The sequence below is a fragment of the Poeciliopsis prolifica genome, unplaced genomic scaffold, assembly GCF_027474105.1.
Source record: "Poeciliopsis prolifica strain line A6 unplaced genomic scaffold, Auburn_PproV2 SCAFFOLD044, whole genome shotgun sequence".
NCBI classification, from domain to species: Eukaryota; Metazoa; Chordata; class Actinopteri; order Cyprinodontiformes; family Poeciliidae; genus Poeciliopsis; species Poeciliopsis prolifica.
Genome location: NW_026562419.1, coordinates 4,026,137 through 4,053,097, shown reverse-complemented (window position 1 = coordinate 4,053,097; position 26,961 = coordinate 4,026,137). Strand labels below are relative to the sequence as shown.

General features: G+C 48.1%; 1 protein-coding gene across 1 annotated transcript; it reads right to left on the bottom strand.

The window, feature by feature from the left end:
• Positions 1–1,375: 1,375 nt before the first annotated feature.
• On the bottom strand, positions 1,376–26,458 carry LOC129376725 (kinesin-like protein KIF1C). The gene is given in 33 exon segments (XM_055056306.1): positions 1,376–1,798; positions 1,800–2,211; positions 2,678–2,912; positions 3,251–3,340; positions 3,418–3,647; positions 3,650–3,692; positions 3,774–3,935; positions 4,054–4,152; positions 4,237–4,276; positions 4,278–4,307; positions 5,024–5,204; positions 5,619–5,702; positions 6,732–6,826; positions 6,899–6,978; positions 7,839–7,914; positions 8,448–8,527; positions 8,598–8,740; positions 8,821–8,973; positions 10,734–10,882; positions 10,957–11,035; positions 11,318–11,396; positions 11,464–11,529; positions 11,606–11,683; positions 11,826–11,937; positions 13,185–13,299; positions 13,302–13,362; positions 13,438–13,503; positions 13,588–13,688; positions 13,763–13,841; positions 14,005–14,052; positions 14,055–14,080; positions 15,938–16,065; positions 25,927–26,458. Coding segments are annotated over 32 exon segments (3,708 nt in total). The 5' UTR covers positions 16,044–16,065; positions 25,927–26,458; the 3' UTR covers positions 1,376–1,488.
• Between the last annotated feature and the right edge of the window lie 503 nt (positions 26,459–26,961).

Genomic DNA, 26,961 nt, shown 5'->3' with positions numbered 1-26,961 from the left:
CACACACACACACAGAGCTCCTGCAGCAACCAAACATTAATTATGACACTTCATAACAACCATGACAGATGATGACATCATCATCCATGGCCGAGGATGTGGCGGGGCTAAAATATGCAGCACAAAAGGAAATCACTACCCAAAATAAAACAGCCAATCAGAGACGCTCCTCTCCCAGAATGCTTTGCTGCGCGTGGATTTAACCTCCATATATTTGACACACATTCATCAAACCTCCATGCCTTCTGAATCTCACTACATCTCCCAGAATCCCTCCTGCTAGCCCTAAATGACCTGCAGTCCTTCCTCTGTTCTCCGTCCTGAGACTTTATTCTCTTATTTCCCATGATTGCCTGTGACATTGAACGCACCGTCAGCACATTTCATTTCCTTTTAAAATTCATGTCCATTAAAAACAAATAAAAACACAAAGATAAAGTTCAGATATACACACAGCTCAGTAACAACCTGCTCTGATCCTAAAACAAACACTTCCTGCACACGTCACGGCCTCTGGGGACCTGCAGGGGTCGCCACAGAGCGCCTTTCTTTGGTTTGCAGCTGTTGGCTATGCAGCGTTCAGGTGAAATGGGAAAAATCAGATGAGACGCTAGGCTAGCTCATCATGTAGCATCATCAGAGCAGAAACATTCAGGAGGAACTGAACATTTGAACTGCATGATGGGAAAAAGCTGCAGTTCGTTCAGCTCCAACAGTTTCAGTTCTTCTGCCTGTGAACTGAACCGTCTACTGGACCAGAACCAGAACTTAACCAGAACTTAACCAGAACTTAACCAGCCCAAACCAGCGGCTGTGAGACAACGGCTGAGGTTAAGATAAAACCCAAACAGCAGGACAGACGTGACCTCACACTGTTTCATAAAGGTGCTGAAACACACACACACACACACACACACACACACACACACACACACACACACACACACACACACACACACACACACACACACACAGAGACACACACACACACAGAGACACACACACACACAGACACACACAGATACACACACACACACACACACACACAGATACACACACACACACACACACACAGATACACACACACACACACACACACAGATACACACACACACACACACACAGATACACACACACACAGAGACACACACACACAGACACACACAGATACACACACACACACACACACACACACACACACACACACACACACACACACACACACACACACAGATACACACACACACACAGATACACACACACACACAGATACACACACACACACAGATACACACACACACACAGATACACACACACACACACACACAGATACACACACACACACACAGATACACACACACACACAGATACACACACACACACACAGATACACACACACACACACACACAGATACACACACACACACACACGCTCGGTCTGCTCTCTACAGCATGAGGATCTGCAGCCAATCAGAGGCCAGCGTTGGGTCACATGACGTTCTCCTTGTTCTTCAGGTCGGGGGCGCTGAACTGCCGCCTCATCCTGGGCGGCGTGCCGAAGGCCCAGGATGAGGCGGCGGGCGGAGGCCCCGCCCCCAGCAGCATGTCGGGGAGGGGCGGGGGTCCGGAGCGCGGCAGGCTGTGGTAGTTGGGCTGGAATGGTGCATTCTGGGAGTCGTAGTAGGGATGCGGGTGGAACTGATGGTGCTGCCGCTGGGTGTAGTAGAAGCCTCCGTCTCTGTCCCTGCTGCCGCCCCGGGCCCCCGGCCGGCCCCCCCGCTCCCCGCCGGGCGACGCCGCCCCTGCGCTGCCGGGGTCGCCCCTGGTGACCGCCCCCGCCCTGCTCGCCGCCGTCCAGGGAGCCGCGGCGATGGCGCCGCTGGTAGTTCTGGTTGTTGCCGGGCTGGTTGCCTTGGTTACGCTGTTGCCAGGCGTGGTGAGGGCTGGGTGTGCGCATGCGAGGGGGGGCCGAGGGGAAGGGGAGGGGCAGCAGCGGGGGAGGCGTGGGGGAGCCCCCCCCCGCTCCGTCCTCCTCCGCCGCCCCGCCCTGCTCGACGCCCAGACCCAGAGCCTGCAGCGCCTCGCTGGCCGGTCCCCAGGACAACCGGTGGGCCGGGTTGCTCTTAAAGGGGAACTTCAGTTTGCACTCCTGGGGGGGGATGAAGCGGCCGGTACCGGGAAGATGGACCGGGACGGTGGGGAGCAGCTGACCTGCAGGAGACACAGAATGTGACCTCACTGTGACCTCAGCATGACCTCACTGTGACCTCACAGTGACCTCACTGTGACCTCACTGTGACCTCAGCATGACCTCACTGTGACCTCACTGTGACCTCAGCATGACCTTTCTATTCACTCTAGAGCTGCTGTTATTAAAGATTCTAAACTAGACTGAGGTCTGGCCTTTGACTAGGCCATTCTACATGCTCTGACTGCAGCTGCTTTCAGATGTTGGTTTGTATAAATGTTGATGGCTCTCCTTCCTCTCAGCTCTTCTGTTTCACACATGAAGGTTTTTGTCTTCAGTCAATAGTTCGGCTGCAGTAAATCCAAGCTAGCTCACCCATTAGCTCATCTCCGCTAACGGCTGGGAGAAGAACAAGGCGGTCCAGTGGTGACTAGCTTACAATGCTAACGCTAGCTAGCCCATCCAATCCAAACCTTCTCCCTCACCAACCTGGGTTCTGGTTCTGTCCTCTCAGTTTCTTGGTGATGTTCTGCTTCTGTAGGTTCTGGATGCGCTGCTGTTCCTGCTTCAGCCAGCGGAGGCGCCCTCTCCTGAACGCCGGGTCCTCGTCCATGAGGCGTTGAACTCTGACCTCCGGCGGGTCGTTCGGGTCCAGGTCAGGGCCTCCTCCTCCTCCTGCCTCCCTCTGCGTGGAATCGCCTCCTTCTCCGTTCATGTCGTCGTCCTGGAAACGAGTCGGACCGGTGAGAGAGATCAGGGGTCTCCTACTCCAATCCTCAAGGGCTCAGAGTTTTCCTGGATCTGTCTCTGTGCTTCACCTGTTAGCATAGATATGGTAGCTCTGCTCTGTAGAGCTGCACTGCTGCAGCTAGGGTGGCTAGCTAGTTAGCCAGTCCACTAGTTAGCCAGTTAGCTAGTTAGCCAGTTAGCTAGTTAGCCATCAGCTGGTTTGCTAGATAGCCAGTTAGCCATTAGCCAGTTAGCTCCAGAGTGGAGGACCCAGGTGAAGGGACCAGTGGTCCTGGAGGGTCTCTGTCTGGGACCTTACAGTGTTGAACTTACCTGGACAGGTATGACGCTCTCCATCTTGATCATCCTGTCTCTCAGGGCTTTGATCTCCTCGTCCTTCATGTTGTTCTGCAGCTTCACCTCCTGCAGGAGACCCAGACGCGCCTCCGTCAGCTCCTCCCACCCAGCAGGAGGCCGAGGACGCGGCGGGGAACACGTACCTCCAGGATGTCCGTCAGCTTGTCGATGTGAGCCTTCAGGTCGTACACCTTTCCCTTCTGCCCTCCCTCGCCCGTCTCTCCGCCGCCGCCCTCCTCGGCGGGGGGGCTGCGCTCCTCGCCGATGCCCACCGTGTCGCAGACGTCCTGGGCCACGGCCTTCCAGCTCTCCTTCTCGTTGGAGTCCTTCTTGGCGTACATGCGGCAGAGCTCCTTCATCTTGACGATGGACACGCCTCGATCTCCTGCCGCGAGTGGCGGAAGTCTCCCAGAGCCACCTGCAGGGGGCGCCACAGGCAGACAGGCGTGAAGCAGTGAAACGTGTTAGTAGAGGAGGAGGCCTGCGGTGCGTCGCTGACCTCGTAGCAGATCTCCTTGACGGCCTGCATCCTCAGGTCCTCCATGGTGACCCGCTTGGGGTCTTTGCTGATCCGCCTCCTCTGGGGGATCTGGTAGACCCGGAGCGGCTCGCGCCGCTTCCCGCTGCTGGGCAGGCCGCAGCGCTTCACGATGCTCTGCACCTGGACACAGCGACGGCGGTTAGACCCAGACCTGGACCCAAACCTGGCTCTGAATGAAGCAGCGGTTCTGAATCAGTGGTTCTGATTGGGTCAGCAGAACCCGGATGTTTGCTCCCACCTTGTTAGCAGGAAGTTTCTCCCTCAGGGAGGAAATCAGCCTCCAGCTCTCCTCACAGGACCGTTTGTCGGAGTCGTCTCCGCTGTCGCTGTCTGCGTACTGAACCAGAACCACAGGGTTAACCTCTGGACCGGACCGGGCCGGGCCGGGTGCTGGCCAGCAGGTGAGCTGACGTGAACCCACCAGTCTGTGCTGCTCCAGCAGCAGGTCGGCCTCCTCCTTCCTTGCGGTACTGGGTCTCCACGTCCTGCAGCCTGCAGCACACAGACAGTGAGCTCTACAGCCGCCTGCGTTTTTAACGTTCCCTAACGTTCCCTAACGTTCCCTAACGTTCCCTAACGTTCCTTAACGTTCCCTAACGTTCCTGAACGTTCCCTAACGTTCCTGAACGTTCCTTAACGTTCCTTAACGTTCCCTAACGTTCCCTAACGTTCCTTAATGTTCCTTAACATTCCCTAACGTTCCTTAACGTTCCCTAACGTTCCCTAACGTTCCTTAACGTTCCCTAACGTTCCTAACGTTCCTGAACGTTCCCTAACGTTCCTTAACGTTCCCTAACGTTCCCTAACGTTCCTTAACGTTCCTTAACGTTCCCTAACGTTCCTGAACGTTCCTTAACGTTCCCTAACGTTCCTTAACGTTCCTTAACGTTCCCTAACGTTCCTTAACGTTCCCTAACGTTCCCTAACGTTCCTTAACGTTCCCTAACGTTCCTGAACGTTCCTAACGTTCCTTAACGTTCCCTAACGTTCCTTAACGTTCCCTAATGTTCCCTAACGTTCCTTAACGTTCCCTAACGTTCCTGAACGTTCCTTAACGTTCCTTAACGTTCCCTAACGTTCCCTAACGTTCCTGAACATTCCCTAACGTTCCCTAACGTTCCTTAACGTTCCCTAACGTTCCTTAACGTTCCCTAACGTTCCCTAACGTTCCCTAACGCTCCTCCAACCGGGCGCTCCTCTCCTCGTACCTCTTCTCCATCTCCAGCTTGATGTCGATGCCCTGCTTCTCCAGCAGCTCCTTCTGAGCGTAGTTCCAGTCCTCTGGCTCCCCCTGCTGCTCAGCCGTGACGCTGCGCTCCCTCTCCAGCCTCGCCTGCTCTGGGTGGTTGAACCTGAACACGTGGTTCTTCCCCATCACGATGCGGTTACCTAGCAATGCAGACACACAGGAAGCGAGCAGAAGCAGGAGGAGCATGAGACCGTCTGATAAAACTGATGCTGATGCTTATGATGCAGTGTTAAGTTTAGCAGGCAGTTCCTGGATCACCTTCTTCCTCTGCTGCCATTAGCACTGATAGGCTAAAGGTAGCCTAGCGTTAGCTTGGATGAGCGAGTGAATGGGGCATGTGAACGGGTGAATGACTGTAGAGTGAAGCAGTTTTGGGGTCCTCTGGATTGATAAAGGAGTATAAAATTATTAGGATAAGCTAGCTGCTAGCTAGCAGCAGTCAGTAGCTTTGCTGTCAGTTCCTGCTGCTGACCTATTGATCTCATTAATCAATAATCAGTGATCAATAATCAGATCAGTGGCTGGATTCAGGATGGATATGGTCTTTATCTGACCTTGTTTTAGGACCACGGCCTCGGTGATCTGCTTCCCGTTCACGTACGTCTCGGCTCCCACTAGCGGCTCCAGAGTGACCACCACTGCAGACAGGAGGAGAAGGAGAGCGTTCACATCCGGCTGGTTCATGTGTTCATCACGACGCTTCAGATCTGCTGAGCAAAACGTTCCTGAACGCTTCATCCCATCAGAGCTGAACGAGGAGCAACGAGGGAATCTAACACACAACCTGCAACTTTCAGTAAAACTCTGAGCCAATAACAATGATTGTTAACAATGATATATTATTATTATATCATTATAATAACAATGATATAATAATAATGATAATACTACTAATAATAACAATAATAATGATAATAATAATAATAATAATAATAATAATGATAATAATAATAATAATAATAATAATAATAATAATAATAATAATAATAATGATAATAATAATAATAATCTAAGACAGTAGTCAGAGAGTCGGACTGAAACAGCAGACGAGGAAAACTTTCTGATTTTCTCCTCATCTGCTGTTTCTCCGCTCGGTTTGGAAGCTGCAGCAGCAGGGAGGAAGAGGAGGGAGGGATGAAGGGTCAGAGGTCACATGATTGTAAGAGACGATACCTGACAGACTTCCTGGCAGCTTTTACAGAGAGAGAAGAAGAGAGAGTGAGTGAACAGAGAGCCGGCAGCGTGAATCAGACCCAACAGAACCAAACCCAGTTTAATCAGCTGATCACTGGGAGGCGGAGCTTAGCGGCCATGATGGCGGCCCAGCTGCACCGTCCTCTGAATCACCTGCTGCCAACCAGAACAACTATGAACCTAAAATAACATCAGGAGGGGACAGAAACTCTGAGGTCATCATGAGGACGTTTGACCAGCAGAGGGCGCTCTGACACAGGAAGAGCTGTTGGACAGGGAACCGGCCAATCAGGATCCGGTTTGAGACACACACAGAGACAGACAGCAAGACACTGAGACAGACAGACAGACAGACAGACAGCAAGACTCTGAGACAGACAGACAGACAGACAGCAAGACTCTGAGACAGATAGACAGACAGACGGTCAGGACGGACAGACAGACAGAGAGACAGACGGACAGACGTGTCTGACCTTCTCCCTGCTCGTTGGTCTCACTGACGAACACACAGTGAATCTCCTTAATAAACTGTCCAGACAGCTTGACGTCCACGTCCTGCTGTCCAACCCTGAGACACAGAGACAGCAGTGAGAACCAAGATGGCCTCTGAGACGCCCTGACCTCTTGACCTCCGTCTGACCTGGTGAACCCCTCCTTGATGTAGTAGAGCAGACACTCGGACATCAGCGGGTCTTCGTTCAGGTTCACCAGGTGAGGCGTCTGGAACACAAACAACTCAGCGGTTAGCAGTGACCTCTGACCTGCCGTCAGCCTGGCGGCCATCTTTATCGTCGCATGGCCAATTTGACCCAGACAGGAACTAAACTCAGCTGAGTCCATTTAGATACAACAGAACCCGTCTGTTTGGGTCGTTCATGCACAATGGAGCAGGATTCCATGTTACAACAGAACCGAAACAGAACCTAAACAGAACCTAAACAGAACCGAAACAGAACCTAAACAGAACCGAAACAGAACCGAAACAGAACCTAAACAGAACCGAAACAGAACCGAAACAGAACCTAAACAGAACCGAAACAGAACCGAAACAGAACCGAAACAGAACCGAAACAGAACCGCTCTCCAGTCCGGTCAACTGGTTTAACTTGGGTCCAGTATGTTGTCACGTTCCTGTTTCTGAGGAAACCGTTTTCCAGAACCTTGAGCCCAATCTGGATTCTTTAAAAACCATCAGGAGAGGAAATGGAACTGCTGCATGAACAGACTTCAAAATAAGAGCCTGAATATAAACGTCAAACTGCTTGAAGAAGTTTTAATAAGTAAAACTTCAGAAACAATCAAATGAAAGATGAAAGAATCTGGACAAAACATATTTAAGCTAAGAGCGCTAAAGGTTTCCACAGTTAGCTCGGCGCTAAGGAGAGTTAGCTCCTCTGTTAGCGCTTTAGCTAACACAGCCACTGACCAGGATGTTCTGGTCCAAACTGGAGGTACTGGTGATTCCACAGGGATCCCAGTATGACCTGAATGTTACCAGTAACACCCAATACAACAATCAGCACAGCTCCTGGAACAACAGCATGAATTATGAATGAATGAACTATAGAGGGTGAACTCACTCCTTTCGGGGAGAAAACTCCCAGAGTTCCTCCATCCTCCTTTATGGACACGCCCATCTCTGCCAGCAGCGACTCCCTGGAGAAACACAGAGCGATGACAGGGTGAACCGTGGTGACTGAACCGTGGTAATGACAGGGTGAACCGTGGTAATGACAGGGTGAACCGTGGTGACTGGGTGAACCGTGGTGACTGGGTGAACCGTGGTGACACATGGTGACAGGGTGAACCGTGGTGACAGGGTGAACCGTGGTGACTGAGTGAACCTTGGTGACAGGGTGAACCGTGGTAATGACAGGGTGAACCGTGGTGACAGGGTGAACCGTGGTGACTGGGTGAACCGTGGTAATGACAGGGTGAAACGTGGTGACAGGGTGAACCGTGGTGACTGGGTGAACCGTGGTGACAGGGTGAACCGTGGTGACACATGGTGACAGGGTGAACCCTGGTGACTGAGTGAACCTTGGTGACTGGGTGAACCGTGGTGACACATGGTGACTGGGTGAACCGTGGTGACAGGGTGAACCGTGGTGACTGGGTGAACCGTGGTGACAGGGTGAACTGCGGTGACTGGGTGAACCGTGGTGACAGGGTGAACCGGGGCGCGGTACCTCTCCAGCCGGATGGACTCGGTCTTCCTCAGCTTCTCCTCCCACGTCTCGTTCAGCTCTGCGATGATTTTCTCCGTTTCCTGAACAGAAACCAGAATCCGTCAGCGATCCGTTAATCCCTCCAGATTGAATAATCTGGGTACGTCCCACCATCAGCATCTCGGCCGCCTCCTCCTTGCTGATGGTTTCCGTAGCCACGGCCTCCTCTGCGTCCCGGCCGTTCTGGGTGGGGGGGGCGAGGTCAGCAGGTGAGTCTCCTGCAGGTGGAGCTTCGGCTTCAGCAGAAGGAAAATCTGGATCCAACATGAACTCAGGATTAATTCACAAACTTCCTGCAAGTTTAGCAGAAAAATGACCCAGTGAGGGGAGGGACCTGCGGGGGCGGAGTCTGCTGCAGCTGCGATCCCATTGGCTGTTGGGATCAGCGGCGGGGGGGCGGCGACCGCACCTGCTGCTGCCGCTGCTCCTGCTGCTCCTGCTGCTGCCGCTGCTCCTGCTGCTCCCGCCAGGCTGATGTTGTTGTTGACTGTAGGAGAGAGCAGGAGTCAGGTTTCACCGCTAACAGGCGGGAACGTCAGCTAGCAACACACACACACACACACACACACACACACACACACACACACACACACACACACACACACACACACACACACACAGCTGCTGTCTGAAAATAGCTGCTGCTCTCACTTACAAACACAATCAGCTGCACAACATCTAGAATATCCCATAATCCGTGCATCAGATCCAGACGTTACTGACTGACCGGGACTTAAAGGTCCGTCTGAAACCTATTGATTGATTTGTTATTGATACTGGAGATGATCAGTTATGGCCATTAAATTACCAGATCAAACTGGTTCATAGAGTCGCTGATGAAAACATGAGACCAACCAACAGCTGAGGGACACACCGGGTCACTTCCTGTCTGTTACCATAGAAACCAGGTTCCTCCCACCCACCTAGTAAAATCCTCAGTTACCTTTAAAACCCAAACTTCCAGATCAGCAGGTGATTCCTGGGTTTTATTTTCATATAAAAGTTTGAATTTGGAATCAAGTGGTTAATCAAAACATGATGGATGGATGAAGAAACTTCCAGAAAACTGAGCAACATCTGAAACACTGAGCTCCTTTAAATGAAGGCTGAAACTTTCCCGGTTGCATTTGACAAAATGTCTGTTGATAGAGTTGCTGAGTGTGATGTGGTTATCATGCTTATCATGTTTATCATGCTTATCATGTTTCATGTTTATCATGTTTATCATGCTTATCATGGTTATCATGGTTATCATGTTTATCATGCTTATCATGTTTATCATTGTTATCATGTTTATCATGTTTATCATGGTTATCATGTTTATCATGCTTATCATGTTTATCATGGTTATCATGCTTATCATGTTTATCATGCTTATCATGTTTATCTTGGTTATCATGTTTATCTTGGTTATCATGTTTATTATGGTTATCATGTTTATCATGGTTATCATATTTATCATGGTTATCATGTTTATCATGGTTATCATATTTATCATGCTTATCATGTTTATCATTGTTATCATGTTTATCATGTTTATCATGGTTATCATGTTTATCATGCTTATCATGTTTATCATGGTTATCATGCTTATCATGTTTATCTTGGTTATCATGTTTATTATGGTTATCATGTTTATCATGGTTATCATATTTATCATGGTTATCATGTTTATCATGGTTATCATATTTATCTTGGTTATCATGTTTATCTTGGTTATCATGTTTATCATGTTTATTATGGTTATCATGTTTATCATATTTATCATGGTTATCATGTTTATCTTGGTTATCATGTTTATCATGTTTATTATGGTTATCATGTTTATCATGGTTATCATGTTTATCATATTTATCATGGTTATGTTTATCATGGTTATCATATTTATCTTGGTTATCATGTTTATCATGGTTATCATGTTTATCATGGTTATCATGTTTATCATATTTATCATGGTTATCATGTTTATCTTGGTTAATATGTTTATCTTGGTTATCATGTTTATCATGCTGATCATGTTTTATCATGTTTATGTTTTTCTGTGTTCTCATAGTTTATTAATGGTAATGTTTCCATGTTGTCACATAGTGCAGGTCTGGTCGATTCATGTCCAGTCCGGTCAGGTTATGTCCGGTCTGGTTGGTTCATGTCCGGTCCGGTCCTGTCCTGTCTGGTCCGGTCCAGTCCAGTTCGGTCCTGTTCGGTCCGGTCCGGTCCAGTCCAGTCCAGTTCGGTCCGGTCCAGTACCGGTGTTCTGCAGCAGCTCCTGCAGGCCCTGGGAGAACAGCAGGTTCCTCAGCCGGTCCACTTCGGCCTTCAGCTCCCGGATCAGCTTGGCGTTTGGATCCTCGTTGATGATGGCGTTGCAGCGGATCTGCTTGGCCCGGTCGGCGTACCTGGAAGCACACGGTCGGGTCTGAGCGGGACGGAGCGAACCGGACCGGGTCGGGGTAATCTGAGCGGTTCTGACCTCAGGGTGCTCAGTGTTTCCTCGTAGTTGATGTCAGCAGGACTTAAAGCGGCGATCATGGCGGTCCGGGAGTTTCCTCCTGAGAAACGCAGAGAAACTTTAATAATCATAGAACCGTCACACAGACCGGATCGACTGGACCGAACTCTGGAGGAAATCAGAAAGCTGTTTCACAGTAAAAGCCTCCAGTTTACTGCTGTTTATAAATGATTAATATTCATTAGCTTCATGAATATAAACAGGATTAATCAACTGGACGTGCTGGTGAAGCTCTTCTGTCTGAATGTGTTTCTGATGTAATCAAATTATTTGACTATAAATGATCGATTGGGTTGTCATCATGATGACCTTTGACCCTCACCCAGATTCTCCTTCAGCAGCCAGGTGAGAACAGAGTCTCTGTAGGGGATGAAGTCACTTTTCCTCTTCTTGTTGCTTTGCTGCAGACAAACAGGAAACAGTCAGGACTGAAAGGTGAAACTGATTTATGGAAATGTTTTAAATTACCATTTCTGCCAGAGCTGAGATCACTTTGCCCAACGTGGTCAGAGACTTGTTGATGTTTGCTCCTTCCTGTGTGAAAACCACAGCAAATGTGAGCCAACTGGGATAAAAGCAGACCGGCTGTGACCCCTGTGTGACCTCTGACCTTCAGCCGGGTGCCCTTTGCCCCTGAGGAGTCTGCGCGCTCGCTGCCAGCCAGGTCCACCAGGCTGATCTTGCTGACCTGCGGAGACAGAAGGCGGTGAAACGGAGGCTGTGGCCGACCGGATCAAACTGGACCGGACCGAACTGGACCGGACCGGACTGACCCGACACGACTGGACTGACCCGACACGACCGGACCGGACTGACCCGACCCGACCCACCTTCTCCGTGTCCAGGCTGGTCATCTGGTCTCTGCGTTTCTGGGTGAAGACGATGGTGAAGACGGCGTGTGACCTGGACGACGTCTCGTTCATGTTGGTGGCAGCAACCGTCCTGCAATCAGTAATCAATACATTACTAATAATCAATCAGGCGGTTTAAGAGCCGATCAGAAATGGAAAATCAGCATCTGCTGATTTCTGTGTCTGCATTTCAGGCTCCGGAGAGTCAAGGAGAAACTCGATTTAAAGGATAAGTTCAGTGAAAAAGATACCAGCTGGTGACCACTGTTCCCAGTGTTCCCAGTATTCCCAGTGTTCCCAGTGTTCCCAGTGTTTCCACCACTGTTCCCAGTAGATCACATCCCAGATCAGAGCCTGAAGCTCAGAGAAATGACCAGAAACCAAACAGACTCTACAGGTTTTAGGTAGCAGGTCAAAGGTCAGAGCAGGATCATTATAATGAGTACAAATATGCTGCAACGCCATCATCAACGAGGATCCAAACGCCAAGCTGATCCGGGAGCTGAAGGCCGAAGTGGACCGGCTGAGGAACCTGCTGTTCTCCAGGGCCTGCAGGAGCTGCTGCAGAACACGGGTACTGGACCGGACCGAACTGGACCGGACCGGACCGAACTGGACTGGACCGGACCGAACTGGACTGGACTGGACCGGACCGAACTGGACTGGACTGGACTGGACCGGACCAGACAGGACCGGACCAGACATGAACCAACCAGACCGGACAGAACCTGACGGACTGGACATGAATCGACCGGACCTGCACTCTGTGACAACATGGAAACATTACCATTAATAAACTATGAGAACACAGAAAAACATAAACATGATAAACATGATGAACATGCTTATCATGGTTATCATGGTTATCATGTTTATCATGGTTACCCTGAGGTCAGAATCGCTCAGATTACCCCGACCCTCAGTGTTGCTGCAGCACAGCAGCAGCAACACTGAGGCTCAGAGTCGATGTGATCCAAACACACCGACTCCGTCCTTCTTCTCTGCACACAAGGACTGGAAGGAGCAAAGTCCAGGTGCATCAATGGTCCAGTCAAAGTCCAGGCTGTATTAGCATTAGCGATAGCATTCATTAAACACCATGCTGTTATAGGGCTTCATAACTAGCTTCTGCTAATAGCATGTTGGTGTAGCAAAGCATTAGCATAGCTAATGTCTACGTTCAGGGCAGCTAATGCTTCAGTTAGCTCCCACTGGTTGTCATTTGGTTCTCCATCGTCCTGTTGGGCGTCCCACAGCCGGACGGGTCTGACTGAACTCCGGCCCTGTTCCAGCCGGGTTCAGAAGGTCCTGGATGCAGAAGGTCCCGCTCTGACTCACCGGGCTTTGTTGCCTTCGTCCATCAGCTCCCGGATGTCGGTGAATCCGGTCACGGCCAGTTTGGACAGGTCCTCCACGTACGGGCCCAGGATGGGATGCTCCCGCACTCGAAGGATCCCTGTGAGGTCGGGTTGAGCAGATCCCGGACCCGCTCGCAGTAGATCTCCATGTAGGACACCTGCAGGCGGAGCGAGGCGTGGGACCAGTCAGAGTCCGTCCAGACTGAGAGGGAAGGGGACGAGACGCCGCTTACCTCCGCTGAGTAGGTCAGGTCCGGGTCCGTGTTCTGACCCGTCCGCTGGAACAGGTCCTCGCACAGCTGAGGACAGAGACACATCCGGGCTCAGACAGAGTGGACCTGGGTTCTGGACCCGGGTTCTAGACACATGAAGGCGACACCAACCTGGGGGATGATCCCCTCCTGGCCCGGCTCCTGCCTTCCCATCATGGTGTAGCTTTTTCCTGCTCCGGTCTGACCGTAAGCAAATATGCACACATTGTATCCTGGAAGACACCAACCACACCGGATCAGAACCGCTCGACCCGACAGAACCCGCTGGAGGAGCATCAGCTCTCACCTTCGAAGGCGTGCAGCAGCATCTCCTCCCCGATGTCCTTGTAAACCTGCTTCTGAGACGCAAAGTTCTCATCTTCAGGCTGCAGAAACACAAACAACCTGCTGTTGCTGCTGCGCCGCCAGGGTCAGTGTGTGTGTGTGTGTGTGTGTGTGTGTGTGTGTGGTGTGTGTGTGTGTGTGTGTGTGTGTGTGGTGTGTGTGTGTGTGGTGTGTGTGTGTGTGTGTGTGTGTGTGTGCTGTTACCGTGGTGTGTGACCAGTAGGAGTAATCGAATGTGAAGGTCTTGGCTCCATCTTTGGGCTGTTTGGGTTAGAGATGCCTGGAAGCAGAAAACACATGAAAACACAGTCAGAGATTTTCCCTGGTGTTTCAGGATGAGGTCATGCATCTGGTCTGACACACAGTAACAGTTAGCTAGAGTTAGCCATAGCTATCCAGAGTTAGCCATGTTTAGCTAGAGTTAGCCAGAGTTAGCCATGGCTAGCAAGAGTTAGCTAGAGTTAGCCAGGGTTAGCTAGAGTTAGCCAGGCTTAGCCAGAGCTATCCAGAGTTAGCCATGTTTAGCTAGAGTTAGCCAGAGTTAGCCATGGCTAGCAAGAGTTAGCTAGAGTTAGCCAGAGCTATCCAGAGTTAGCCATGTTTAGCTAGAGTTAGCCAGAGTTAGCCATGGCTAGCAAGAGTTAGCTAGAGTTAGCCAGGGTTAGCTAGAGTTAGCCAGGGTTAGCCATAGCGTCACATCCTACAGCTGCTGACCTGCAGGTGGAGCGCGCAGTGACCAGCCCCAGCATTCCCAGAACAGATGAGCAGTTCTCTGTGTGTGTGTGTGTTACAGTGTGTGTTACAGTGTGTGTGTGTTACAGTGTGTGTGTGTGTGTTACAGTGTGTGTTACAGTGTGTGTGTGTTACAGTGTGTGTGTGTGTTACAGTGTGTGTTACAGTGTGTGTGTGTGTGTGTTACAGTGTGTGTACAGTGTGTGTGTGTTACAGTGTGTGTGTGTTACAGTGTGTGTTACAGTGTGTGTGTGTGTGTTACAGTGTGTGTGTGTGTTACAGTGTGTGTTACAGTGTGTGTGTGTGTTACAGTGTGTGTGTGTTACAGTGTGTGTGTGTGTGTTTACAGTGTGTGTGTGTTACAGTGTGTGTTACAGTCTGTGTGTGTGTTACAGTGTGTGTGTGTGTTACAGTGTGTGTGTGTGTGTGTTACAGTGTGTGTGTGTTACAGTGTGTGTTACAGTCTGTGTGTGTGTTACAGTGTGTGTGTGTGTTACAGTGTGTGTGTGTGTGTTACAGTGTGTGTTACAGTCTGTGTGTGTGTTACAGTGTGTGTGTGTTACAGTGTGTGTGTGTGTTACAGTGTGTGTGTGTTACAGTGTGTGTTACAGTCTGTGTGTGTGTTACAGTGTGTGTGTGTTAGTGTGTGTTACAGTGTGTGTGTTACAGTGTGTGTGTGTGTTACAGTGTGTGTGTGTTACAGTGTGTGTTACAGTCTGTGTGTGTGTTACAGTGTGTGTGTGTGTTAGTGTGTGTTACAGTGTGTGTGTGTGTTACAGTGTGTGTGTGTGTGTTACAGTGTGTGTTACAGTGTGTGTGTGTGTGTTACAGTGTGTGTGTTACAGTGTGTGTGTTACAGTGTGTGTTACAGTGTGTGTGTGTTTACAGTGTGTGTTACAGTGTGTGTGTGTGTTACAGTGTGTGTGTGTGTTACAGTGTGTGTTACAGTGTGTGTGTGTTACAGTGTGTGTGTTACAGTGTGTGTGTGTGTTACAGTGTGTGTGTGTGTTACAGTGTGTGTTACAGTGTGTGTGTGTGTGTTACAGTGTGTGTGTTACAGTGTGTGTGTTACAGTGTGTGTTACAGTGTGTGTTACAGTGTGTGTGTGTGTTACAGTGTGTGTGTGTGTTACAGTGTGTGTTACAGTGTGTGTGTGTGTTACAGTGTGTGTGTTACAGTGTGTGTTACAGTGTGTGTTACAGTGTGTGTTACAGTGTGTGTGTGTTACAGTGTGTGTGTGTTACAGTGTGTGTTACAGTGTGTGGTGTGTTACAGTGTGTGTGTTACAGTGTGTGTGTTACAGTGTGTGTTACAGTGTGTGTGTGTTACAGTGTGTGTGTGTGTTACAGTGTGTGTTACAGTGTGTGTGTGTGTGTTACAGTGTGTGTTACAGTGTGTGTGTTACAGGTGCTGTTGCCCTGCATCTGGATCACACTCTTGGCGTTGCGTCCCAGCTCTCTGGAGTTGAACGGTCGGACTCGCACCGCCACCTTCACCGAAGCGCCCGCCATGGTTTAGCTCCGCCCACTCCTCCTGCAGACAGCCAATGAGAGTCAGCAGCTTGTTCTGACCTTTGACCTGCTGCCTTCCTCTCTCCTCTGTAATCCCTGCTGTTTCCAGCCTCTTCCTTTCCTTCTTCTCTCCTCCTATTTTTCCAGGCTCAGCTTTTCCTCCTCCCACATTCTTTCCTTTCCATTTTCTCTTTTTTTACCTCTTTCATTCATTCTCTCCTCCCTCGTCTCGTTTTCCTTCTTTCTAAACTAAGCTGCTATTTTTCCATCTGTCTTTTCTGTTCAGACTTTGATTCTTTCATCTGCGTTCCTTATTTTACTCAGTTTATTATTTCCTTTCCTCTGTACTGTTCTTCTCTTTTCCTGTCAGGTCCCCTCTTTTTCTCTCTCTCTTTTCCTCTCTCTCTTCCTCTCTCTCTATCTCTCTCTCTCCTCCATGTTTCCATTTTTCTTTCTTTACATTCCTGCTCTCTGTTACGTCACGTGGAAACCGCCTGCTCTTGGTTTTCTGTGTCCACATCGGGATGTTGATTCTCAGCTGATAATATTGATCGGCTCTGGAGGAACATCTGACCTCTGACCTTTGAACTGCTTTTGATTGATCTGATGTTGATAAATCTGAGCGTTGCATTGATCTGTGCCGAGATCCTCTAAACAGAAGACGTGTCACTCCTTCGCTCCTCTTTGAACTTAAGGATTATTGTTTTTGTTTTGCAATAGTTTGAACATGTTAAAGAAAAGAAAATTTAAGAATTTAAGAAAAATAAATGGAGTCCTGTCCCTTTAAATTGTCGTCTTTTACAGATGTTGGATGTTTTCAGAAGGTGAACTAGCTTTTTGATTTTGGTTTGATCTTCGTTATTAAATATCTCCTGTTTCAATCAGTTCTGTGTTCCTGATGACCTCTGACCTGGAAACTCCCTGATAGTTTTCTAGCTGTTCATTCAGGCTATGAGAGAGAGCAAACATTTGAGCTGATAACAGGAAGTCATTGTCTGAGCGTTCAGCTTGTCAGTCATGGAAAACTCAAGATTCAGAAATGTTTACACCTTTTAGAAAATCTGAGTTACAGGAATCATTCATGGATTGTTGCTTTAGAGATGCTAGCCATGCTAATTGCTAAAGATTAAAGGCGTTAGCTTCTGTTCCCACTTTTCTCTCTATATCCGTCTCCATTACCTCTGAAAGCTTTTCTATTAAAGTTTTCTATGTTGATCAAGTGGAGCCTCATGCTGAAGCTGTAACGCTTCACTTATGAAAGTAAATCTGTTGGTTTCACTTTGACACTCAGACAACAATTCTGATCTAAAAATGTTAAAAACAAGTAAATATTGATAATTACTAATAATTATTCAATCAAACAAAACATTGCTTATTCAGCAGAAACAAAGTGAGTCGTACCAGAAAACACGGAGCGGAGCAGAAAACACGGAGCGGAGCAGAAAACACGGAGCGGAGCAGAAAACACGGAGCGGAGAGAAAACACGGAGCGGAGCAGAAAACACGGAGCGGAGCAGGCAGTGTGTCTGAGTTCATCACCATGGTAACAAAGGGTCATATAAAGTGATTGTCTCTGATTACAGCTGCAGTGAAAGAGGAGAGCAACACACCCAGCATGCAAACACATCCAAATGAAGCAGCTGGTTGGCCCAGATGGAGCAACCAGCAGCAACCAGCAGCAACTAGCAGCAACCAGCAGCAACCAGCAGCAACTAGCAGCAACCAGCAGCAACCAGCAACTAGCAGCAACCAGCAGCCACCAGCAGCAACCAGCAGCAACTAGCAGCAACCAGCAACTAGCAGCAACTAGCAGCAACCAGCAACTAGCAGCAACCAGCAGCAACCAGCAACTAGCAGCAACCAGCAGCCACCAGCAGCAACCAGCAGCAACTAGCAGCAACCAGCAACTAGCAGCAACTAGCAGCAACCAGCAACTAGCAGCAACCAGCAGCAACCAGCAGCAACAGGTCGGTCGTCTCTAATCATGAGTTTCTCTGCTCACCATCAGACTTCAGCTGTCTGATGCTGAGCAGAAGCAGAGATGCTGCTGATAGTTGCTGGTTGCTGCATCTCTCTAATCTGGAAGATCTACATTCTTGGGGCAAATTTAATTTCTTCTGCTTTTGATTTCATTTCCACTGAAAACAGATGTGCTGCTATAGTAACAGTCAGTTTGTACAGGGAGCGGGTTTCTCTGGAAGACACACACACACACACACACACACACACACACACACACACACACACACACACACACACACACGGATGTTTCAATCGGCACCAGGCCTGTCACAATAAATAATAAATTAAACAATAAATTAAAACTAGCTCAATAATTCCCATTTGCATAATTTATTCATTTTTCTCTTTCCACCAAAAATGTTTCAGTTTGGTGTTTTGGTCTCAACCAGCCATTTTTTATAACTTTATGATTCATTTTATTTGTTGTTTAGAATTTAAAGGTTATTGACGATTGATGATGTGTTATTGTATTATTATGGCATTGTTATTATATTACATAAGAATGGTTTCAAAACAACAATATTATTGATTATCATAATAACTTCTGGACCGATTTATCGTCCAGTAACAATTATTATTACGACCTGAAAGCAGCTGGAAGTTTGATCCGTCAGGAAACACTGAACTGATCCAAACATGAGATCCAGCCTGGAGAACAGAGTTAATGTCAACCAGGTAGGACTCATTACAGCGTGACACACACAGGTCAGGGGACTCATTACAGCGCGACACACACAGGTCAGGGGAAACATTACAGCGTGACACACACAGGTCAGGGGAAACATTACAGCGCGACACACAGGTCAGGGGACTCATTACAGCGCGACACACACAGGTCAGGAAACATTACAGCGCGACACACACAGGTCAGGGACTCATTACAGCGTGACACACACAGGTCAGGGGACTCATTACAGCGCGACACACACAGGTCAGGGGAAACATTACAGCGCGACACACACAGGTCAGGGGACTCATTACAGCGTGACACACACAGGTCAGGGGACTCATTACAGCGCGACACACACAGGTCAGGGGACTCATTACAGCGCGACACACACAGGTCAGGGGAAACATTACAGCGTGACACACACAGGTCAGGGGAAACATTACAGCGCGACACACACAGGTCAGGGGACTCATTACAGCGCGACACACACAGGTCAGGGGAAACATTACAGCGTGACACACACAGGTCAGGGGACTCATTACAGCGTGACACACACAGGTCAGGGGACTCATTACAGCGCGACACACACAGGTCAGGGGAAACATTACAGCGCGACACACACAGGTCAGGGGAAACATTACAGCGTGACACACACAGGTCAGGGGAAACATTACAGCGCGACACACACAGGAGGATCCGCTCCACGTCGGTTCTGGTTCTGGTGTATCTGTCCACAATAACAACAATAATAATGTTTTTAAAATTAAAAAAATTCTGCAGACATTTTAAAATGATTAGCATTTTATGATTTGATTTATTTATTGTCTTTTTGTTCCTGATTACTTACTCTAATACTTTTATTCACATTTAAATGATTTATTAAGAGTTTGAGAGTTTTTGGTATTAGTTTATAAAACTGTAATTTTTTATCAGCAGAGTGATTAAAGCACTTTGCTTCATATTTATTCTATATGAAGTGGACGTCATAAAACACACCAATAAAAGCAACGTTTGCTGTTGGTTGAATATTTTTTGTTACTCCAGATGAAGCTTCCCTTAAACAGTCGGGTCCAGTCAGACGATCTCTGATTAATGATTAAATCATGTGGATAAGCTGTCAGATCAATAATCCTCCACAGTTAAGAGTCATTATCAATAATCAAACGCACAGCGTCAGGTTGGTTAGTTAATGCCTGGAATATCTGCTGTGTTTTATCTTCACTCTGAGCTGAAATCAGTTTGATCTGAAACAGCAGAAGTCTGGAGGACATTTATCTCTGTTGCACCGACGTTAGCGCTGAAACCGGAGCAGAGAGCGGATCTGGGATCAGATTCCTGGAGCAGAATTCCCTCCTGGAGACGTTTCTGCTGACCGTGAGCAGCTCTGAGTTTGTTCTGTCAACACAGCAACAGCAGGAACACAGACAAGATGGTGGACGCAGATACCGGCCTCATTGTGTTTAGGTGAGAGCAGACCCAGCTGACTTCATCCCCCAGGCCAACACACACACACACACACACACACACACACACACACACACACACACACACACACACACACACACACACACACACACAGACACAGAGACACACACACACACACACACACATACACACACACCGCTGCAGCTCCCAGCAGCTGAACTGGTCTGCCCAGTTCAACCACTGCAATCATCAGCTGTTCAGACTGGAGACAGCAGCTTCTAGGGAAACGTTCCAGTCGTTCTCCTCGTTGTTGTGGTGGCTCAGACATTCAAGACAGATGCAACCAACGAGCCAATCACATTCCTGCATGCTGGCACACCAATTACACCACACCCAAACACACCGGGAATTACACCGAACCCAAACACACTGGGAGTTACACCACACCCAAACACACCAGGAATTACACCAGACCCAAACACACCGGGAATTACACCGAACCCAAACACACCAGGAGTTACACCAGACCCAATGACATCAGGAATTACCAGGCAGTTTCTCCAACCTGAACCCATCAGCTGAACTGCAGCCTGGTGTTTCTTTCCTCAGTGTCTGAGCTAAATGATCTGCTCTATATGTGCTGCTTTTTCCTGCCGTCTCAGCAGTTTTTACTGTAACTAAAGAAGAGCTGCAGGTTTTCTCTGAGCAGCAGTAGAAACCGTTGAGACGTCTTGTTTCCCTGAGGAAATCGGTTTTCTCCTCTATAAAGTTACTTTATCTGGTCTGAATCCACCTGAGCAGCAGATCAGACATCAGAGCTGCTTTGATTGGCCGGCGCTCTGCTTTATGCTGCCACCACATGATCTGCAGCTGATATGAAGGTTTATGGCTCCACGATGAGCTGATTAGAGTCCAACTCATCCTCTGTCTGGGTGGATCCAGGTGAAGAACCAGCAGCTCCTCAAGGTTCAGATGTTTCAGTGTTTCTAATCCTGGTCCTCCAGACTCACTGCGCTGCCCGTTTCAGGTGTTTCCTGCTTTAATACGCCCGACTCAGCGGATTGCAGTTCACTAACCACTAGTCAACTGACATCATCTGAAGCAGAAAACACCTGGAGCAGGAAACACCTGGAGCCTGCAGGGCAGAGAGCCTGGAGGACGAGGGCTGGGAAACACCCATCTGCAGCAACCAGGGGTTTACTGGAAGCTAATGCTAAAGGCTACACCACCATGGTATTTAGTGGAAGCTAATGCTAAAGGCTACACCACCATGGTATTTAGTGGAAGCTAATGCTAAGGCTATACCATCATGATATTCAGTGGAAGCTAATGCTAAAGGCTATACCACCATGGTATTTAGTGGAAGCTAATGCTAAGGCTATACCATCATGGTATTTAGTGGAAGCTAATGCTAAAGGCTATACCACCATGGTATTTAGTGGAAGCTAATGCTAAGGCTATACCACCATGGTATTTAGTGGAAGCTAATGCTAAGGCTATACCATCATGGTATTTAGTGGAAGCTAATGCTAAAGGCTATACTACCATGGTGTTTAGTGGAAGCTAATGCTAAGGCTATACCATCATGATATTCAGTGGAAGCTAATGCTAAAGGCTATACCACAGGTGGATCTGGGGTCGTCTGCAGTGAGGTCATCGTCTCTCTGCTCAGACTTGGTGAAAACAGCCAGAGGAAAAGTTCTGGGATCCGGTCCGTCTGGATTCTGACCCAGTTGCAGATCAGGACCAAAGAGGAACTAGTTTGGACCAGAACCCAGAGACCCGGTCTGGGGTGAGCAGAACCAGCGCCAGGCTACAGGAAACTAAACGTTTGTTCCTCTTTAGCGTCAGTCCAGCTGATTCTTAATCTTCTTAATCTTATACAAAAGTCAAATGTTTTTGTTTGTCGTTTTGCTGAATCATCGTTTTTGTTTGTTTTGGTTGTTTGATTTTCTGGAACCAAACGGATCATTTCATTCTGCATCAACTGAGACGCCTGGAGAGCCGACATTATTTATTATAAAGCCAATAATTCTGACTTTACTGTAAAAACAGATTCATGTAAACTCAGAGAATATAGGAATATTTATCCTGTTATTTCATGATTACTCAAAGTAACTGTGTTAATCAAAACAAGGAATATAATAAAGCAAATCAGGGAATAATCCTAATCCAGTTTTATTTTATTGACACCTTTTAGTCTTTATCATAAATAAGTTAATGATGTTTTATATTTATTTCATTATTAGTTCTGTTATTTAATTGTGTTATTTTCTCATTTTTGTTCTATACTTTGATTAGTGAATGAACTAAAATTAAAATCAATCAATTCAAATAGAAAGTTATTTGACGTCTTAATTAGTAACATTTCTGGTAGCTGGTCCAAACTGGATCAGAACCAAAACAAGGTTTTGAGGTGATGATGAACAGCTGGATTAAATTATAATCAGATCAGATTTATGTTCATTAATCTGACATATAAACCGGTTCTGGTCTCGGCTCGGTTCTAACAGAACCGGCCAGCAGTTCTCATGCTCAGGCTTCTGCAGGAATGTGATAATGAACGGTCTTCATGGCTCTGACACACACACACACACACACACACACACACACACACACACACACACACACACACACACACACACACACACACACACACACACACTCTGCTAAAGATAGACGTCGCGCTGCAACGCCCAGACTGCTGCTGCATGTCGCTACCCAGTCCCAGTCCACTAGTCCCAGTCCGAGCTCCGTGTCTCTGTTTACGGGACACCGTGTTGCCTTCGTGTGCAGTAGGAAACAGCAGCATTAAGTTCAGCAGGAGGTCGGATGTTCAGCTAATTTGTTGACGATCCCAGAGAACGTCTGGACGTTTAGCAGCGAAGGCAATCAAACTGAAACTGGTTTCAACAAACTGGTTTCAACAAACTGGTTTCAAGCAGCACCTGTTCATTGAGGCTGCAGGAGGGCAAGAGAGAGCAGGACGTTCCAGTAGAGAACAGGAAGGCTGGACAAGCCTCTGCTTGATGTTCTAATGAAGCTGAAGTCCAGCGCTAAGCTAAAGCTCCAGGTCAGCGATGTCCAAAGTGCGGCTCGGGGCCCATTTGTGGCCCTCTGAAGGATTTTGTGGTACGAAAATAGATTATTTCTCCATTTGTCCACAACCACAAAATCTACAGACTTTCACTGAAAAGCAAATCTGAGAGCACAAATAAGAAAACAACAAACTCAAAAAGTCATAAAAATAAAACAATGTTTTGTTTAAAGTCACATTCAATAAATCAGAAAAAACGTTTCAGCGAATCTGTTTGTCTGGAATCAGACGCTTAAATCTGGGATGAAATCTGATTGGTGAATCTCTGGCTGGAGGAACGTCAGCAGGTCTGAAATAAGCTGATGTTCCCTGATGTTCCCTGATGTTCCCTGACAGAACAAACCTTTTCCCGCTAATGGAGACTGAACGCTAACCTGTAGCTATCCAGACGCTACACGCCTCCAGTGGGCCATTTTGACACCATGTCAGGGAACTGTTGTGGGAACATCCCTCATCACAGTGTGAAGCTCTTCCTCCAGGATTTATTCTTCACTTGGCAAACAAAAGTAAAAACATGGCGGACAACGACATGAGCTGCTCAGCCAGTTTGGTTTATCACGTCTGACGTGGAATATCCATCTGCTAGTGGAGAACTTTGGTCAGCGGTTGCTGATCAATAAATCAGCTGCAAGCTAAGGCTCAAAACTGCATGTTTCCACACCATGCTACAATAACAGCGCCGTCTGGTGGCCTGGCATACAAACTGCAGCAGATTCCAGGAGAAAACGTGAAACTTTCACTAATAAACATCAGGAAATAACCACAGCGGCCTGCTGTCCTCTGAGACCAGTTCACCCACTGGTTTCACCTCCGACTGGTTTCACCTCTGACTGGTTCCCAGTTACAGTATTGGTCACCAGTTCTGACTGGTTCCCAGTTCCTGCAGGTCCTCCCTCCCAGTCAGGTCTGGTCAGAGGTATTGAGCTGTTGGCTGATAACACTGGAGCAGAATCCAAACAACATGCAGCTATAAATACACACACACACACACACACACACACACACACACACACACACACACACACACACACACACACACACACACACACACACACACACACACACACACACACACACACAGCTGAGATGCCAGCTGGGAACTGCCGGCTAACTTTAGGGACGCTCCGAGTCTCAGAGTCCCGGTCCGGACCTGGAGGGACTCGGAGTGTCACCTGCTGCTCAGGTGACCAGCAGGCGAAACCGGCTGTGATCGGACCAGAACCAGAACCAGAACCGGACCAGGAATCAGAATTAAACCTGTTGTTTCTGCTCTGACCCAGAGTGATCCAGGTGCAGTTGCCACAGTGACTCCACCTGATCCTGCAGGTGTGGAAACGTCCCAGTGGGGCTAAAGCAGGGCGGGGTAGAAAGGAGAGCGGGGCAGAAAGCAGGTTGGGGCAGAAACCACTGGGCAGTTCTCACATTCTGAGTTCTTTCTCATGATGATGGAACAGAGAAAGGTTTCCTGATTGACCTGGTTCTGCAGCAGGAGGTGGAGGAACACAGACAACCTCAGCAAACCTCATAGAATTTCATAGAACCTCAGCAAACCTCATAGAACCTCATAGAACCTCAGTAAACCTCAGTAAATCTCAGTAAAGCTCATAGAACCTCAGGAATGAGGCGGGAAGCAGCAGATGGATCAGGAAGCTCATTATTGCTAAGTGGAAGCAGCCGACTGCAGAGTTCACACTGGAAAACTTCACCTGAAGAGAAATCTGCAGACTGGATGTGAAGTGAATTAATCTGCAGGACGATGACATCACCGATGACATCACAGCGCAGCACTGTTTTATTAACATTCCAGCTGCTGGAGCTCTGAGTTTATCACAGATTATTATCCAGTTATTTTTCAAGATGTCAGATCAGGAACTGGGTCAGCGCTGTGGGTTCTGATCAGGTTCTGATCAACCTGATCAGGTTCTGATCGCTGGATAAACTGGATTAAATACAAAAATGTTACTTTCTCACATTATTTACACTAAAGTTTTTAAATGAAGCGTCTAAAATGATCAAATAACTAAAAACAAAAAATACAAATTTTTGTGCTGCAGCATAAAAACATATCAATGATTAGATATTAATACTTGATCATTGGATCTGATTGATTATTATGATTTTAACAACTAAAGTGGACATTTTTCCTAACAGTTTCAGCCTCTTTCAGGCAGCTGACCTGCAGTCCTCAGCAGATTCATCCATCCTGCTTTGAAGAAACAAACCAACGTTTTCATCACTGAGCTGATAAAGCTGATCAATATCTTCAATATTTTATTCAACTTGTTTTTCTTTATTTAAGAAGTGAAGGATCAGGCAGCATCTCATCAATATCCTGATAACAGTGATTGATGTCGTCATCACATCAATCAGCTGTTTTAAATATGATCTAAAATGTTAATAAAGTTTGGAAACTTGATTCTGACTGACTGGATCAGAACCGGTTCCGGTCCAGTCCTCTCTCTGCCTGACATCAAATTTTAATTGATGATAAATTAATAAAATGTTGATTTCTGTCTAATCAATAACCAATAATAACTGGAGTTTCATTCTGAGATGTTTTACAGGAACAGATTATTGATCTCTGATTTTTCTTAATCTCCTTATTGATCCAGAAGGTTTTATTATTCTGAGCTGGTTCCGGTTCGACTGGACCCGGACCGATGGCTCACCTGTACCGGAGGAAACCCGCGGTGTCGGTTCGGTTCAGTCGGTCCACATGATGTCCTCCAGCAGCAAAGTAAACAATCCTGGTTCTGGTTCCGGTTGGGTTCGGGCCTGTCGGTACCGGGACAGCCAGGCGGGTCAGCGGGGTCCGACTCAGAGTAAAACTTTATTCCGACCGGATCTAACGGAGGATCCGGGCCGACTTTTCCCGGGTGACGTCACTGCCCGGTTCTGGAGGCCGTCAGAGGACCGGAAGCCGGAGGGCCGGGCTGGGGGAGAGTTTAGGCCCGGACCTGGAGCCAGGCAGCCGGGGCGGCCAGGGCGGCAAGAAGCGGCGCGTCCCGGGACAGAGCGGCTGGAAGGCGGTGATCCGTCAGCGGGTCCGGCCCGGTCCGACCGGGAGGGGGACGAGTCAAGGAGAACCGGGCCCGAACAGAGGAGAAGGAGAAGCAGCGAGGGGAGGAGAGGCTGAGAGGCTGGCCGGTGGCCTGGCCGCGCGGCGGTGAGTGCGTGAGGAGCGCGGGCGCGTCCCCGTGGAGCGGAGAGCCGGGGCCGCGTCAGACCGGCGTCAGGCCCCGCCTCCTCTCAGAGCTGCTGCACTGACAGAGGTCTCACTCTGAGGAAGATTCCTCCCCATCAGACTCAGGGATAAACCAGGGGAGCTCTACAGAGGGAGAGGAAGTTGGAGTAACAAAAACTACAAACAGTAACAGCTGATCAAAACATTTAACTCATTACATAAGATACTAAAATCAAAGGTATAAGAATAAATCTACTTGAACATAATTTCTAATGTAAGTTTCTGGAAAGATGCTCTTTTTGTTCTTACTCAACAAGCTGAACCTGGAAAGACCAAAATGTTTTCAGATTCATTTAAAAGAGTAAAATATAAACAGGATGCAAGTCCACAACACAAACTGGTGCAGGTCTGGCTCCAGGTAAACTGAACCAGTAAACAGAACCTGATGAACAGAACCTGATGAACAGAACCTGATGAACAGAACCAGGTCTAAATCTGGATCAAAGCTCCAGAGAATCAG